This window comes from Ptychodera flava, chromosome 20 (genome assembly GCF_041260155.1).
Source record: "Ptychodera flava strain L36383 chromosome 20, AS_Pfla_20210202, whole genome shotgun sequence".
NCBI lineage: Eukaryota > Metazoa > Hemichordata > Enteropneusta > Ptychoderidae > Ptychodera > Ptychodera flava.
The window spans coordinates 27,208,206-27,224,983 of NC_091947.1; the positions used below are offsets into that span (position 1 = coordinate 27,208,206).

The 16,778-nt window shown below is 36.5% G+C and overlaps 1 protein-coding gene across 1 annotated transcript; it reads right to left on the bottom strand.

The window, feature by feature from the left end:
• Positions 1-1,819: 1,819 nt before the first annotated feature.
• Positions 1,820-12,896, bottom strand: LOC139120463 (solute carrier family 49 member A3-like). The gene is made up of 10 exons (XM_070684913.1): positions 12,796-12,896; positions 10,618-10,886; positions 9,400-9,558; positions 8,698-8,982; positions 7,903-8,037; positions 7,116-7,232; positions 6,154-6,306; positions 5,505-5,662; positions 4,702-4,880; positions 1,820-3,697 (listed from the first exon to the last, which is right to left on the bottom strand). Exons 2-10 carry the CDS (start codon positions 10,768-10,770, stop codon positions 3,534-3,536), a joined length of 1,503 nt encoding a protein of 500 aa, XP_070541014.1. The 5' UTR covers positions 10,771-10,886; positions 12,796-12,896; the 3' UTR covers positions 1,820-3,533.
• Between the last annotated feature and the right edge of the window lie 3,882 nt (positions 12,897-16,778).

Consider the following 16,778-nt stretch of genomic DNA (forward strand, 5'->3'; position numbering starts at 1 on the left):
TAAGGTTTTTACTTATTCCCTATTCGAAATCTGAAGTTAGTGACTTATCCCTTATTCGAAATCTGAAGTATCTGACTTATTCCTTATTCACAACCTGAACTTTTTGGCTTATTCCTTATTCTAAATCTGAACTGTGTGACTTATTCCTTATTCACAACCTGAAGTTTGTGACTTATTCCTTATTTGAAATCTGAAGTGTGTGACTTGTTCCTTATTCACAACCTTAAGTTTTGTGACTTATTCCTTATTCGAAATCTGAAGTGTGTGACTTATTCCTTTATAATATTCGAAATCTGCAGATTGTGACTTATTCCTCAGTTATTCAAAATCTGAAGTTTTTTACTTATTCAAAATCTGAAGATTGTGACGTTCGCGAAGTGCATGCAAGCAGGTAGGTATTCGGTCGACCATCTGTGCCAGAAGTGTTGATGTATAAATTTTGCGAGATATCTGGCGCGTTTTTCTATTGTTGTCCGGTACCGATCACAATCGTAGGGGCTGTCGTTTCATCCATGTCGATCAGTTCATAAGTATTGAAAACCGCTTGGGACCTCTGCCGCTCACTGTGATATCACGTTAAAAATGCCCATACCATAGAATCAGTCGCCGACAGTTCAAAGTAGCGGCATCGGGTTTCAATGCACACGCCGTTGTGGACCTTCGCTCATCATCGCCAGAATGAATGCAAGCGCATGCGCATATGAGTCCCGCTGGGTGGTCATTCAGCCATGTTAATAACGAAGTATACAAATAATAATAATATTTGGTTCTTATATAGCGCACATATCCACAAGTAGATGTGATCAAGGCGCTTTACAATTATTATTACCCCTGGTCACTGGACCTAATATGATACCACTCAACTCCCTGGGGAGCAGACAACAGCTCACATGTGCAGCCAATAAGCGCAGCAGAGCTAAACGCACACATAACAACCTCTGTCCTACCAGGTACCCATCACTCCTGGGTGGGGAGAAGCAATGAGGAATAAAGTGCCTTGCCCAAGGACACAACACCACAGCCATGCCGGGGCTCGAACTCACCATCCTTTGATCGTGAGTCCACTGCTCTAGCCACTGGCCCATGATGACTTGTAAGTTCATCTAGGGTGAAGCGAGTGCAGCCCAAAACTTTCTCCAAAATCCATCCACCAAACCATGTAGTTCCGTTGGGAATAAAATTCCTTTCGACGCCATTATTGTTCATGTATTCTGTTTCTTCTTGTGTTTTTAGAAGTTTATTGATTTCTTCAGAAGCGGAGAGATATGTTGTCGCGTTATCCGATACTACTTGGATTGTCACTCGTGTTTCCCCGTGGTATTAGAATTGGAACTTTTGTCTCGTAGCTGACAGTACAGCCATGTTGGTCTTTTCCAACTATAAATACCTATCAATCCTGCTGATCACTCATGAAATCTCGAGAGGAATAACCGTTACAGAACTGAAACAACTATATTGCAGGGTTTCTAGCAATTTTGCTCTGGTCAGAACATTTAATCAGTACTTCACAAAAACTTAATATGCTTTGATGGACTCCACGATCAGGCTCCTACATTTAATTACCACATTATTAAAATGAAAACTTCCCCTCCATTAACAATTGTCCATAACAGCACACAGCAGGGTGTACCATGAAATACCCACAGAAAGTAAAAAATGTAAACTTCACCAGTTAAACGGTAATAAAACAGGATTAGACCCAGATTCTGTTTCATGTTTCATGTGTTTACGTTTGTGTATTGCGCCCTGTAGTGTAATGAAAGAGAGTTAAACTACATTTATAATGTGGTAATTTGAAGACCATGAAGACTGATCGGGTCTATTAAAGCATATGTGTTTGTTTAATACTGATAAAATGATGTTCTGACCAGAGCAAAGTTGCTAGAAAGCCAGGAATAGTTGTTTCAGTTCTGTAACGGTTATTCAATCCTCTCGTGAGTAGAGCAGTGTCAGTGTATTTAGAAGGGCTGCAGTACATTCAACATGCAACACTCGATATAGACTTGTTGATTTCAGTTATGTATTTTGTATAAACACTGGACTAGTTAAATTAAGCAAACAACGGAACAAAGAAACTGCGAAACAGCGAAACCACGAAGATGACCTTATTTTTGACGAAAATTATAAAGATATGAAATTCAACTTATCCCCTGTCAGTAAACAGATTATATTAGCGTCACTTGGCGTCTGAACTTCGACAATAAAAGTACGGAAAAATATTTCAAACAAGCAACTTTGAAATCGAACACAATAAGTAAAAAACTTCGGATTTCGAATAAGGAATAAGTCACAAACTTCAGATTTTGAATAGGGAATAAGTAAAAAACTTCAGATTTCGAATAAGGAATAAGGAAAAAGGAATAAGTAACATACTTCGAATAAGGAATAAGGTAAAAGGAGTAAATAACAAATTTCACATTCGAATAAGGAATGAGGAAAAAGGAATAAGTAACAAACACAAACTTCACGTTCGAATAAGGAATAAGGAAAAAGGAATAAGTAACAAACTTCACGTCCGAATGAGGAATAAGGAATCCTAAGTAACAAACTTCACGTTCGAATAAGGAATAAGGAAAAAGGAATAAGTAACAAACTTCACGTTCGAATAAGGAATAAGGAAAAAGGAATAAGTAACAAACTTCACGGACCCCAATGATCCAATCATTCACAATACCACTAGGCCTATATATTCTTCTGAATGCGTCATGCAAAGTCAGCATTTGATGCTTGTTCATAATACATCAGGTTTTATAGTTTTCCAATCATTGTAAGACTTTGCCAAATAAACTTTGGTTGCGTCCTTTCATCTACAGGAAGCAGATTCAGACGCGGTCACTGGTATACGTATAGCCGCCATTTTAAAAAAAGTATATATCTACAAGCGATGTTGGCATATGTTGTACATTTATTTATTTATCTACTCACGAACCAACAGGTTGTCACAACAGACAGACAAAGAAACATCCAGACAAAATTAAATTATTATTCAGTAAAAGGTATCTTGCATTATGCATGTCAGAAACTAGTGCAGTTATTCAAAATATTAAAATTTTGCTTGTGGCAAATGGAGTTAAAATATGCCTGAGATCTTGATAAAAAAGAGATGTTCGTACGTGCTGACCCTGGTCTAAAAGTACATTACGACGCTATGTAAAAGCAGGACCGGTAAAATTAATTTCTGCAAGCACATCTGGTACACTATAATAAGAGTGTAGGATTTTAAAAAGAAAGACTGTGTCTAAAATTTTTCGCCTGTTCTCCAGTGTAGACAGGCGAAATTTATAACATAAATTACTATACATTTTCTTAGAATAAGCCTGCGATGAATGAATGCAAAGATATATATTTGATAAATTTAATTTTGACTTGTATGATGTATCGTTCATAGGTGTATAGGATGTATAGGTAAGAAACGATAAACCTGGCAATCTCTTGAAGACAACACTGGGAGACACTAAGGTACGCTTTATCCATAGATGCTGGTCAGAATTAGAATTCGATCACATTGAGTCTGTGTATGCAATAAACCAGACTCAAGTAGTTACTTCACTGTTCTGCAAGCCTTCTGCATTGACAGAAGGATCCCCCTCAGCATGGAGTAATTTTTCAGCATTCAGTCGCTTGTAGTCTGTCTTGAAGCACAGTATCAATGCGATCGCCTGGAAACACAGCAGTCCAGCACACACCATCATGGCCACTAACAGTAACAAATGGAGAAAAGGATGATGAACATTTCAATTTTCATTCGCTACTGACATCATTTGGTATACATGATTTGATTAACATTGAGTAATTAAGCATTTGATATAATTGCTTTTAATTGGCTGCTGTGAGAAGTTAACCATCTTCCAAATCGCATTTCCGCAGCACTGCGTATGGATCAAAGGACAATCATAAGAGAAGACAGATGCAATAACTCGGCTCGTTCTCTTCAGTGGAATTTATATAATTCATTCACTCAGTCACTGAACATTCAAGTGAGCAGTTTTCCTTAAGTAGGCAGATGGAAAAGACTACTTTCCAACAGTGTTTGTGGCAAATGTATACATCTTCCGGCAAACACTCATACAGTATTTTAACAGCGTTTGACAGATTGAGATTTTCCGGGACAGTTAAGCTTTCCTCATTTCTCCAGGATTCCCAAAGAAATATGTTAATTTACGTCTGAATACCATGTACTTTAGGGTAGTGTTTTAATGTTTGGAACTGTTTGTTGGGTATGGTGACATCTCAGTCCAGGAGAATAATAGATTGGAAAAGGTAATTAAAAAAACTAGTAAAGTGGTTGGGCGGAAATTATGCTCCTTTGATGAAATTTATACAGACAAAATGATCTATAAGAGAAATGCAATCTTCAGTGATGCCACATATCCTTTGTACAAAGAATTTGGTAGTCATTGTATCGAAAGAAGTGGTAGATTTAGAGTGCCCTTTGCACACACACACAGCGTTTTAAGCATTCTTTTATACAAAGAGCTATTTTAAACTACAACTGCAAATCAAGCAGAGCAGATTTTTAAGCAAGTTTGTTTTCGTCACATTTTTATGTTTGTGTGTGAACGTGTTTGACTTTTTATTGTTTGTTGCCGGATTGCTTTGAAGTAGATATTGTAATTTCTCTACGGAGATCAATTAAGTATTTATTATGTACATTCTGAATGTTGGCACTGATTACCAAACTGAATGTTTTACATGATTCACCTGTCATATCCTGGGGTTCTGATACATTTTCGCCAACTTGGTATAAGAGAGAGACCAATGGATAACTAGAGTTATTGCCGTTACTATGCGAAGTACACTTCTGATGGACCCTCTGATAGCGTGTCATTGGTCGACCCAATGACTCAAGAAGAAATGTAAATATTATACCTTGCAAATTGCTGTTGTAAATATAAAAAAAATGCAGTATTTGATATAAAACTCAACGGTTACTTGAAAGAGTAAATGAGCATCGGAAAAGTTTCCGGATACTGAAGGAAAAACATCCTGAAAGAATCACTTTCCATGGTTAATCAGCACTATCGAAGCAAAATCGTTGGGATTGCAATTTGACAGATTGATAAAAGGCAGAATAGAAACGGACAACAGGAAAGCGGCCCTAGGGACCTTTGGAAACAAAGACCTATAAAGCTGTGGGCACTGCTATCATAATCCTCATATGATTGCACTCTCTGAAATTTTATTTTGTACGAAAATCAATCAGATTAAAACTCCACATCAGCTGACTGGAATTACTGAATTCTGTTCTGAGTAACCACAGTAACTTATTGGGATTTTATAACAGCAAAATGTTGCATTTGTATTCCTCATACGCACCACAAAAACACCAGAATGTCAGATTAATTTCGAGTCAACAAAATGACAAATTCATTGAATGTTAACATTAATTGAACATACAGACACGTGGTTTCAAAGACTGAAAAATATGGGTATTCTACAATACACGCTATAGGTGCCGTACATTGTGAGTTCGAATCGAATCGAGTAATAACTGAATAACTTACATGCTGATCAAGAGAAGACCAAGAGACGTGCCCTCTGCAACTGGGTACGTGGCTTCAACTGCAAGCTCTACGGTTATTGGAACAATGGCAGAGTTGAAGAAACCAGTTAAAATACTGGTGACGAGAATCACAGTTTCCATATTTGGTAAGAATGAAGCCTGCATAGAGAATAAAAAGAACAAGTCAACCTTTTTTGAAATGCTTTGCCTCTTGTTGGACTTATTTTAACCTTTTGAAGCAAATGGAATTTTCACCGTCTTATTTTTTGAATTATACAAAATTACTTTACCCATAGGGTTGGCAGCCATTTTAAATTTCAGACGACGATAAATTTATATAAGTTATTTCTTTCTCTTGTGCGCAGTAATCCCTGATTTTCTTTTCTGGATATGAAAGACATAGCTTGAAAGTTTCCGTGAGAAAAGTTTGAACAAAGTTTGTAGCTTTCAGTTACATTAATTTGAATTAAATCTCACAAAACTTTCCTTGGCGCCCATGCAAACACACACAGAGACCACCACAACAAAATCAGCAAATTAGAGAGCTTGATAGAGCACCAAGGTGTAAATGGGAGAAAAAGAAGTCGGACAAGAAGGTGAGTCCTGACTTTTTGAAAGTTGGAAATTGGTTTCGGATACAATGTACTTACCACCAACATTAATATGTTCATGACCGATGCCATTGCTTGTGTAAATTTCAGACTTTCTTCAAATAACTTTGTTTTGTCGACGAAAAGTGATCCTATGATTGCACCAATCAAACCAATGCCTGACTGTAACCCGACAGCCAATCCAACAAATGTCTAAAGCCGAAAGAAAGATACACAAAGAACACAAAACAAAAAATGAGCTTTGTCAATTATAGGTATGAGCTATATCATCAAAACATCTTCCAACACATGGTAACTTCTTTGTGTTTCCCAAAAATGTTTGATTTCTCATTTTGGTAGTACCTTAAAGTTTTGTATAATGTACAAAAATAGTACTGGTAAGGCTAAGAAAAATAAAAAGTTTGTTTCTCTTCCTAGACATATTGCAAAAATGATGCGGTGACGCGAGTTTTCTTTCTTCTCAGTTCTTTTATTCTTCAACCAACAAGAACACGCAAAAACATGAAAACAACATAGGAATGCACGCAGATATAAATGCACAGCAGAGTTGTTTTAGTGTTTTTGTGTGGTTTGACGTTTAGTGCAGCAATGCACAGTTATGACAGCTTACATATGCGTACAATTTTGAATGGAATGTTAGTGTCAGTTATTTTGTTTACATTTCTGTTTTATACAGCATTGTGTTATGCACTATCGTCGTGTATTTTTGCGGTTTTTTTTATTTTATTTCCTCATGAGCAGAAAAAAGTTGACGCGGCGGGTATGAATCGACACGAGCGAGGATGAGAAACAAACTCTTTATTTTATTTTATTTTTCTTGGCCTAATATGCTGAGTATTTTAAAGATAGAAATGCTAATTGCTAATGATCCATGAACTGTTCAATCGGCTTCTATGATTTACTTGTACATTGTATCATCATTACAAAGGCTATTATTGGTTTCAGTATGAGCATTCACAGGTTGACACAGTTTGTTTATCTACAGAATTCACAAAACTTACCGGTGTATATCCTTGTGCACACAACATTTCTTCTGCAATTACATTGAAACTATTAACCAGTCCACCAGTGGTACCCATGACAGCAACAAATATCAAAAATGGCCTGTTTTTCACGACCTAAAAATAGACAGAGGTTTCATGTCTGTTGCATTTGATTAATTCATCAAGTGTTTGTATGTAAATTGTTTGTAAATTTTATTATTCCTCTTGCCACTTTTATTATATTCCCTTCGAAGCTTTCTATCCATCTTCCCCTTTTCTTGCCTTCATTTTCCAATTCATATTTATATCTTTACTTTATATCAATTAGAGTTTTACACATTATAGAGACAGCTTGACAGTTTAGTTATCGCATCGTCTAATAAGATATTTGTCCAAGTAGGGTAAGCCCCTGACAATTTTCTTTCTTTTTTTTTCTGGATACGCACTACTACCATTAGCTGTCCGTTTTGTTACAGTAATCGCCAAGGTTTTGCAGCTATGGTAATTGTGGACTTTTTATCTAGATATTCAATATAAAGAATTATTTATAGGGTCATAGGAAAGGTTTAATTATGGATCCACCATTGCCACCTTTCTGTAGCACACAGATGCAGTACCTTCTTCCCATGGACTATGTTCTTTTCACCCATTGCTTCCCTACACATTATTGACACACATAGACACGCATGCACACATGTATATGTTTCCTTTCGTCTTTATGATTTTTGAAACTTAGAAACAACGATATAAATAAAAATCACTGACTAACAAAAGTGATCTATTGGACCGTTCTGTATATCAATACCTGTTTTAGTCCAATCCAATATGGTTGCATCTGTTCACCAGCACTTGGTGATGGTGGCGTTGGTGGCGCACTACTACACATGCAAAAGGTTGCCATCAATGCCCCAAGCACGGGAGGAATTGAATACACAAGTAGCTGTGTAGATTGCAAAACATCAAATTGTTGCGTAAAGTTTTTACGATAATGCATACATGTCACATGATGATTTAACAGTCAATATATAGCTAAGGCACTGCCAGACACCATGGTATTTTTTATTTTTTTTCGTTCTCGAACATGTCTCGACAGCTGGCTTGGTTAACACTGATATTTGGTGGATCAAAGAACACAAACCTTAGAATCAATTAGAACATGGGTTTAATTAATTAATGAATTAGAACATGGCTTACTTTACGCTGATATAAGATGTACCAAAGGACACAAATGTCATTATCAATTAATACACGGGGTATAGTCACTCGATAAACCATGCAGCATATGGTAATTTCTAATTTACTCTTTTATGGGGTCTTGTTATATACAAATATGCAGTTCCTCGTTTACTTTCACAACTCATGTCGAAGTGCTTAGATTCCATGTTGTCAACCCAGCCTGAATGTGACTTGTGTCAAACGCTTTTGAAGACATCTGAAATTTGGTCCTGACCTTGAATTCATTTGTCAACAATTACATACAAGGTGCATTGTCTCCGCAAAGTTGGTATTTTGTAGTTCAATATTTTAATGTATACCGGTATTTGCAACTAAAATATCAAAAACAATATAGGTTATTGACTTTTGAATGGCTCTTACTTACCAAGAACGGCACACCTCTATTCTGAATGATGATGGGAGGTATTATGTTACCGATGAAATATCCAAACCCAGACGTTGTTACCATAGTTGCAAAAGCTCGCTGATTGCTACTGAACCATTTCTCTGATACTTTTGCCGGGCAGCTGTTGAATATTGGATAGGCAATGGCACAGAGGACCTGGCCCGAGCACACCATGGGAAATGACCATGCTTGTGGTATGAACGGCAATACACTGATGCTGCGGACAATGCTACCTATGGCTGTCACCCAAGCACCGATCAGTATCTATAAAATGAAGTATTTAACATGACTTTTACTCACATTTGAACCTTCCTTTGTGTCATTTATTATCTACAGTCTTAATCAACGTTGGCTTTGACCTTTGACCATTTTCACATAATTTTATATAATTAATAAAAAATAAAATTTCACAAACCAACGATACAAATTTACCGGTATCTCCAGTATTGAAACTTACCAGTTTCAAACAAGCTTAATGTTTCACTGAAGTCTATCTGATAAAGCGTAGCTTGTAGAGTACAGTATATTGTCCCTTCAAAGATTTTTTTTAAATTCCTGGGCGGCTCGATTGAGGAATTCGATTATTTGTCTAGCCACATTGCCGCAGTTTTTTAACGTTCTGAACCATACTTTATTAGGGAAGTTTCATGCAGTTTTGTGGAGACAATACAAAATACTTACAGAAGGCCTTAGACCATATGTATCCAACAGCCACATAGCAACGAAACCCATGGGTATCGCAGAAATCAGGTACATCATGGAAAATAAATTGATGCTTTTGTTTGACACATTGTAATATTGAGCTACTAAAGTGGCTGCTGGGCTGAAGGACATCATGAGCTGAAAAGGTAAAAAATCACACAACATCTGATTAATGCCTTGAATACAGCATAAAACAAGGACCAAGCACGTTTTCCTAAGAACAGCCGTCCATTGCTTCCGATCCAGGACAACTCTTATGTGAAACACAGGAATGATATCGTTTGGCAGAGTTTAAAATTCGAATTAGATAATATTATGCCATGTAGTCCATGTAGATCACAGTAACTTAATTTTGAGTCGAAACGTTACTGGCCATTACAAAAATATAAAGGTCATACTCTGCCGATAAACATTTTTACAGGCCGGTTGTGAATTTTGAACTATTGCTGATAAGAATAATGCTTTATTATTCTGAAAACAAATGCTGTTTCTTGGTGCTGGATAAATTCATAGCAATTTTTGTTGACCCTTGTTTTCTCATATAGTAAAACCTTACCAATAAATCATGGATAACAGAGGTAAAGGCAAAGGTTGGTCACCGATAGTTTTATGTTTGGGTTCGAGCTGAAAAACGCTTGGTTATGGACTGCAAAAGTATGTCAATTTAATTAGTATTTTACTTGTTTTATGATTAATGATGATTGATCGGTGTACGAGAACGAATCCGGGAGGTGGGAAGGGGGGGGGGAACGAACCCGGGAGAGGAGAGGGGAGGGCATGTAGGCACGGTGCTGATTTTTGAACTTCTATAATCTTACAAGAATTCGCTAGCCTATAAGCTTGTGTAGACTCATTTGAAACTTGTGGAGAAAAATAAGTTTAAGATATCTTATTTTTGTGAAAATTGTAACATTATCTTTTTTCCATTTAGTTAACAAAGACAATATCGATCAATTTGACGTAAACTTTTTTCCATTGAAACGTTTCCATGGTGAATCATGCTTTCTATTTTGATTATAACTTCAATGATTTCCTACCGTAAGGCATAAGTAATAATTTTAAATTCCATTTTCAAGGTGAATATAATCTCAATAACTTTAGAGCATCTACTTTTTTGGGTCATTTCTTTTCTGTGGGGAAATGTAGTCTAGTTTAGACCAGTAAATAAGAATGATACTGTGAAATAGTAAGACGTACCAACTGACTTGAAAACGTCAAGAGTGAGACTAGGAAAAGTATAAACCATCTTCGTTTGTAAACCCTGTAGGTCGGTACAGTCTCAGGCGGTTCGTCAGATTTCAAGGATTGCTCTTCCTGGTTGGCAGCGTACATGTTGTCTTCATCCTCCATATTTTAAATCACATCAACTTTTACAACAGGAAATTGTTCACTGAAAGGTTATTGCACTTTTAATGTAAAGTTGTATCATTCTTCCCATACGTTGATCGCTGCAGGACAATAAATGTCTGTAAATGAGAAAGAGAAAGACCATGAAATTCTCGGTGACTCAAAGAAAATTCGAGGTCACAGTAGACAGAGTAGTGCACTCAGACTGTGCTTTGTATCATTTGTCATAAATGTTGAATAGTATCATATTTTTGAAGGTCAAGGGTCACAGATGACACGCATTCTCAGCAGGTATAAATAATATTTTAATATCTTATCTTTAACGGGGGTTGAAGTGCTAACAAACACTTCCAAAGAACGCACATTTATGAAAATTAATAGCAAGGTCAGTTGGGCAAACGTCAATGTTGTTGAAACTGTAGTAACGTGTTCGAGCTTTCTTTGGTGATGGCAATACATTTTCAAACTTTAAACAGCATCATTGACGAACTGTTTACAATGTTAAAAAAATGCTGATAAAATATATGAAGAAGAGATAAAAACCTTGCATTCCCGTTTTAACAACTCACTTGTAAATATGTGTGTTAAATGAGGGAAATAGTTGATCACGTTTGCAGCTAAACATTTTTATGTATCTGTGACTGAAACAGTATCAGCTTATACGTGGGTTGTTGTTTGTAATTATTTTCCCGTTATATGATTAAACAAGCCCAAGGAAATAAACTCCCAGCCTAATTGTCTGATCGGTGTAGCCATAGTCAGTCAGTCGTTAGGGGCATTTCATCGGTTCACTGATGGATGCTGACTCATTCTTTTTAAGGCGGTGGTGAAAACCAATGAACACAAACGTTTTTCAACTTGACCTTGGACTAATAAAAGCTGTAAACGATTACCTAAATGTACTGGTGGGAATTGTATCATCAAGTATATATTCGCAAGTATATTTTGTTTTACACAGGCAACTCCATTGCATGCATATTGAAGCAAAATTCCAAGATAACCTCATGATGGTAAAAGTCCCATTGTTTTGTTAATGAACTAGCTGTTTGGTTTCTGGATAGCGTGCTTCAAAAGAATTGGAGAATGAAATGTCCCATATTTAATTGATTTCAGACTGATCACGTTATTTTTTTTTAATTTTCTGTGTGTTGGTACACTTAATTCCTCAAGCCCTTATATAACTCTTACTTTATTTCTCCTTCAACCGCCGACGTTTTTTCCAGACAGCCTCCTGAAATCAAATAGTTCTTCCCCTTTTTGTGAAACAGCGTACTTTGACATAAACAAACGATAGTTTTATAACTAACCAACTGTCGAAAAGAAAACGAGTCATCAATGGTTTAACGGTGTACCTTTTTCTACATATATAACGTATATTTAGTGAGATAGTTTGACAAATAAAAAAGTATGTATATTTAAAGTCTAAGTCTCAATAAATTCTCATGTACTTGTCAATGCGTATATCAGTACACAAAGCAACATAAATGAATATTGCAGATAAGCTTATTGGTAACAAGTGGCTGGGAACCGGAGTTCACGATGCTTTTTCCTTGGCGTGTACCTTTATCTAGGACTGTTAGGATCGCCCTTTCTCTGTATGTGACCTTGAAAAGCTTACTGACCGTATACATACCACCTACACAAGCTCGACCTTGCTATAGACCCATTGCTTTACTTGATCGGGAGCGCAGCCAGCATTGAACAGGGCTGCTTTTGGTAGAACAAGGGAGGGGACGCTTACGCATAGGACTGCCTGCGCCGAACTGATTAACAAACAAGTGGGGCAGATAGCGCAGCCAACAGACTGACACTCCCGACATCCACCAAGGTTACTCTTGGGGTAGAGTAATCGTGCATACATACACATAGGGCTATATAAAAGCCCCACCACTGTCTTGGCATCCATACGGCCAACTTCAAGGTAGTGGCTACGGATCCGCGGCAATGCCCGTTCATAACTTTTCGGTAACTACGGTAGAGGCGCATTCAATGAAATCAAAACTCGCAAGAATACAAAGTACCCAATACCTGACCGTATTTTGTGTGAGACATTGACTGAATGCTTCGAGCCAGCATCGCTCCATTCCGATGAACACAACTACTTACCACAATACAGGTCAAATGATTGTAAAACGGTGACCTTGATTGTTGTTGCTGTACATCACCAAGCACACACAGCCCACAGCGCAACCCGTTGCGGTTCCGTAGCCCACACCTTCCGATGGGAACACGACGTCGCCGGAGGAACTTGTTTACTACGGAACTGCAGCAGAGCAACACATTACACCATAATGAGGCTTTAGTGACAAATACGGCAAAAACCCATGAAATCAACTGCGTGAGCAGATCGTCAGAGATCTGTGGTGATAACTCTTGTATGACGGTGTGGAGCTGCCAAATGGGGCCGTAACCCCCGATTTGAATAATTCACACGGATACCCACTTTGCATAAATGCGATATAAAATTAGAAAACTTAAATGATAACTACTCTAAAAATAATTTTAAACTATCGAGTAAGATATCAAAGGAAAGGTATTTGCATGTAGAATACAAAATTGATATCCATAGAGATACTCAAAATGACTTTACTGAAATGTGTTCATATTTATATTGAAAGAATATTTAACAATATTTTCAAAATGTTGACACATACAGCCACATCATACAGCTACACCACACGTCATTTGAAAGCCTATTACCTCTTCGTCTCGAAAATTGATGATTTTGAGCTGCCAAATAGGGTCGTAACCCTAATGTGCATAATTCACACTGGTACCTAATTTGCTAAAAATCCGATATAAAATTACAAAATTCTATCGTTATTACTCTAAAGATACTTTTAAACTGTAGGGTGATAAATCAAATGAAATGCATCTGCATATAGAATAGAGTTATGAACTTCAAAATGTTCTTATTGAACATTTTCATTCAAATCGTGAATATCTTGAGACTTATTTTGATATTCATAAAAATTGTGTAGTAAATACGAATGATGCTTACATTATGGAGAATAAATATCTCAACTATGTTTTGCATTTGACTTTTGTTTGTTAGGGATACGCACACCAGGATCTTTCCTCGTCTTATTCCCATATAGCTGAACAACAAGAACATATAAATAGTTGTGTGTTGGATAGCCCTTAGCATTATTGATGTCATTTTAGTTTGAATTTCTCTATAAATCTTGTTTTGATGGATAATCACTTGTTACCATTTGTCAGTGTATATTATGTTTGGCTGTTTTATGTAAAGTGTTGATTAGCCACATGTGGCAAATGTAATAAAAGGAAAGCGACTCCACACATCGTTCATATCTTCGTTGCTTTGCGTTGTGTATATGATATTGTGTATATGGTAAGGGTATATTATGTTTGGCTATTTTATGTAAAGTGTTGATTAGCCATGGCGAGTAATCCAGGTTACAGTAAAATACTAACACCACTGCGGTACCTCCTTTCAAAAATGCACAAAATACCGCCCACCAGGAAATAAGTTGCAGTCCAACCTTTCACATATCAGATATACACATACGGGGGTTGTGGGTTCGAGTCCAGCATAGGTCAGTTTTCATACGTCAATGTATTTCAAATATATATATATATATATATATATATATATATATATATATATATATATATATATATATATATATATATATATATATATATATATATTACCCTGTTTTCGAAACTTGAAATAGATGGTCTGCCTGTTTTTGTTTTTCCCAATAATGGAGTTGCCACGCTTTGAAGTCCGCACCAAAACACGCAAATAATTAGAGGTGAAAATACCGGTAGCTAACTTTTCCCATCTCATGTGAGGCACATAACCAGAAAAAACTAATCTATAGAACGCCTGTCCTAATTGCTATTAAAAGAGGAAGTGTCACTCCTTCCGAAGTAAACAGTTTATGCACCTACAAGTGAAAATTGACCTATGCTGACCTTGCTTTCCAATCCCAAACAGTAAAAGTGGCGGCGCTCTCACTGTAGATCGTTCTGCTGTCTTCATTTATCTATACTGCCATTTCGATCACAAGCTCACGATATACAAATGGATATGAACTGTTTCTGTATGTCGTGCTAACCCATTCTCATTCAGGTCATCATTTTCAAAAGAACACGAGTTATATGAGTAGGTAAGCTCTAAATACCTTTAGGGTACAGTCAAACTACAAGTCAGTGGTTTTGTCATATTATATTAAGTACAAACAAACAAACAATAAAATAAGCCTTATCCTTGAAGGTAAGCTTACCTGCACAAAAAGTCTAAAACTATCTCAGGGGGTGATATCTCATTATTCTAAAAATTACGATTCACGGTTTTCAAAATTTTAATTTCATTCATTCATTCATTCATTCATTCATTACGTATTCAACAACCTGTTAGACTTCAAATCACGTTTCAAAGCAATCCTGTTCAGTGATTGGATTTTGAGAAGGAAATAATGAGCAGTAAGGACCTGCAAATCAAATTACAAAGCAATCTGACGAATAGTTTCTGAGAAGATAAATATTTTGTCCCACGGGGCAAAAGTGAAATTTTAAACATAGTCAATAAAGTATATACAATATTGCTGGAAACAAGATATCGATATTATATCTCCCTAAGGTACCTTCAAATCAAAAACGAAAATAGATTGACTTAACCATAAGGCAAAGTTGAGGATTTTTCCCATTCATTTACTTGAATTTTAAGAAACTGCCACTGTATTCAACACTTAACGGTCCCCGAGTCGCAGTATGACTGTGGATTAAATTATGAGTCTCGAATGATAAACAAGTCATGCACAAACGTCAGACTCTCGATCGCTTACTTGATGCTTTGTGCTCTTAGGGTTTTAAGTATACGGCAACGCAAAAGTAAAAATATTATTTTCTATTTACCTTCATGTTGCAGGGTAAGGAAAGACAGTTTTCCCGTCTTGCTTTTCTATATACATTGCATAGTAATGCGTCATACTCTTTTTTATTGCGGTGGTTCACGTTGCTTTCTGAAAGATCTAAGCTCTCAAACATGAGGGTAACTGGTCAAGGCCGGACAATTGGTATTTCCTGTAGTGTAGAGTTTTAAGACATTCCTTTAAAAAATACTTCTCGATTGTATGAAGGGAAAATGTGTGTTGCTGACTAAACAATGAAGATACACAGTTATTATTTATCAACGGCCCTTGTAAAACTGCCGAGTCATCTTATCGCAGCTTCTTTTGTTGTACAACTTGCTACTTTATATTGAAAGCTAGCACAGTGACACCACCTTTAGAATGTTTAAAATGACTTCTCTTTCAAAGTCTTTTGTGAAATGTTCAAGAAAGTGACAATAAAACAGCAATGTCTTTCTTGCATTTCCAGATGCAAACCAATGAAATTGGACGATACTGCACGAACCATTGGTGCAGTCTGGTTCCGGGCACCGATTTCCACTGCTTTCTGCGCTTTGCTAACAAAAAAGGGTTCGAAAAAAGCAGTAATTTTGACAAGATATTGGTCATTCGGCGTCACACTGTTTATTGAATCCATAGGGAACTTTATAATCTGGATGTTGTTATTGTTTTATTGTCATTTGCTAATAAAAATAAAGAACACAAATGTGCTGTTGCTATTGTTCAGATCATATTGAGATCGTTGCAAATAATGTAAAGAACATCATATTATTACTGGCTTCAATTGCTATAAGTACCGTTGACTGTAGATATTGAGTACAGGACCGACCGGTACATTTCTTCCTTTATATTACACAGAACGAATTTTTTACTTGTTTCCCTTTGAAAACAACAAGGAGAATCAGATACATGTTCAATATGTATAGTACTCTTTTTGTCATTTCAATTGAACATGTATCTATAATAAGATGTATATTTGTATCCAGTTTCTCCAAGAAAGGGCTGATGGCCTTATGGTGAATAAATAACAATAACTATACAGATTGCAGCAGACAATTGGCAATTGGCTATGCAGATCTTTGGACAGCGCCATTATAAATCTGCAAATCATATTTTGAAAAGAGTTGA

Bases quoted from the DNA above. Each gene is read 5' to 3' on its own strand.
- LOC139120463 (XM_070684913.1), bottom strand. From the start codon at position 10,770: ATGGAGGATGAAGACAACATGTACGCTGCCAACCAGGAAGAGCAATCC. The intron at 8,983-9,399 runs GTAAGTATTTTG...TTCATTTTATAG, and splicing joins CATATGGTCTAAGGCCTTCT to ATACTGATCGGTGCTTGGGT. The intron at 5,663-6,153 runs GTAAGTACATTG...TTCTCTATGCAG, and splicing joins TGAACATATTAATGTTGGTG to GCTTCATTCTTACCAAATAT.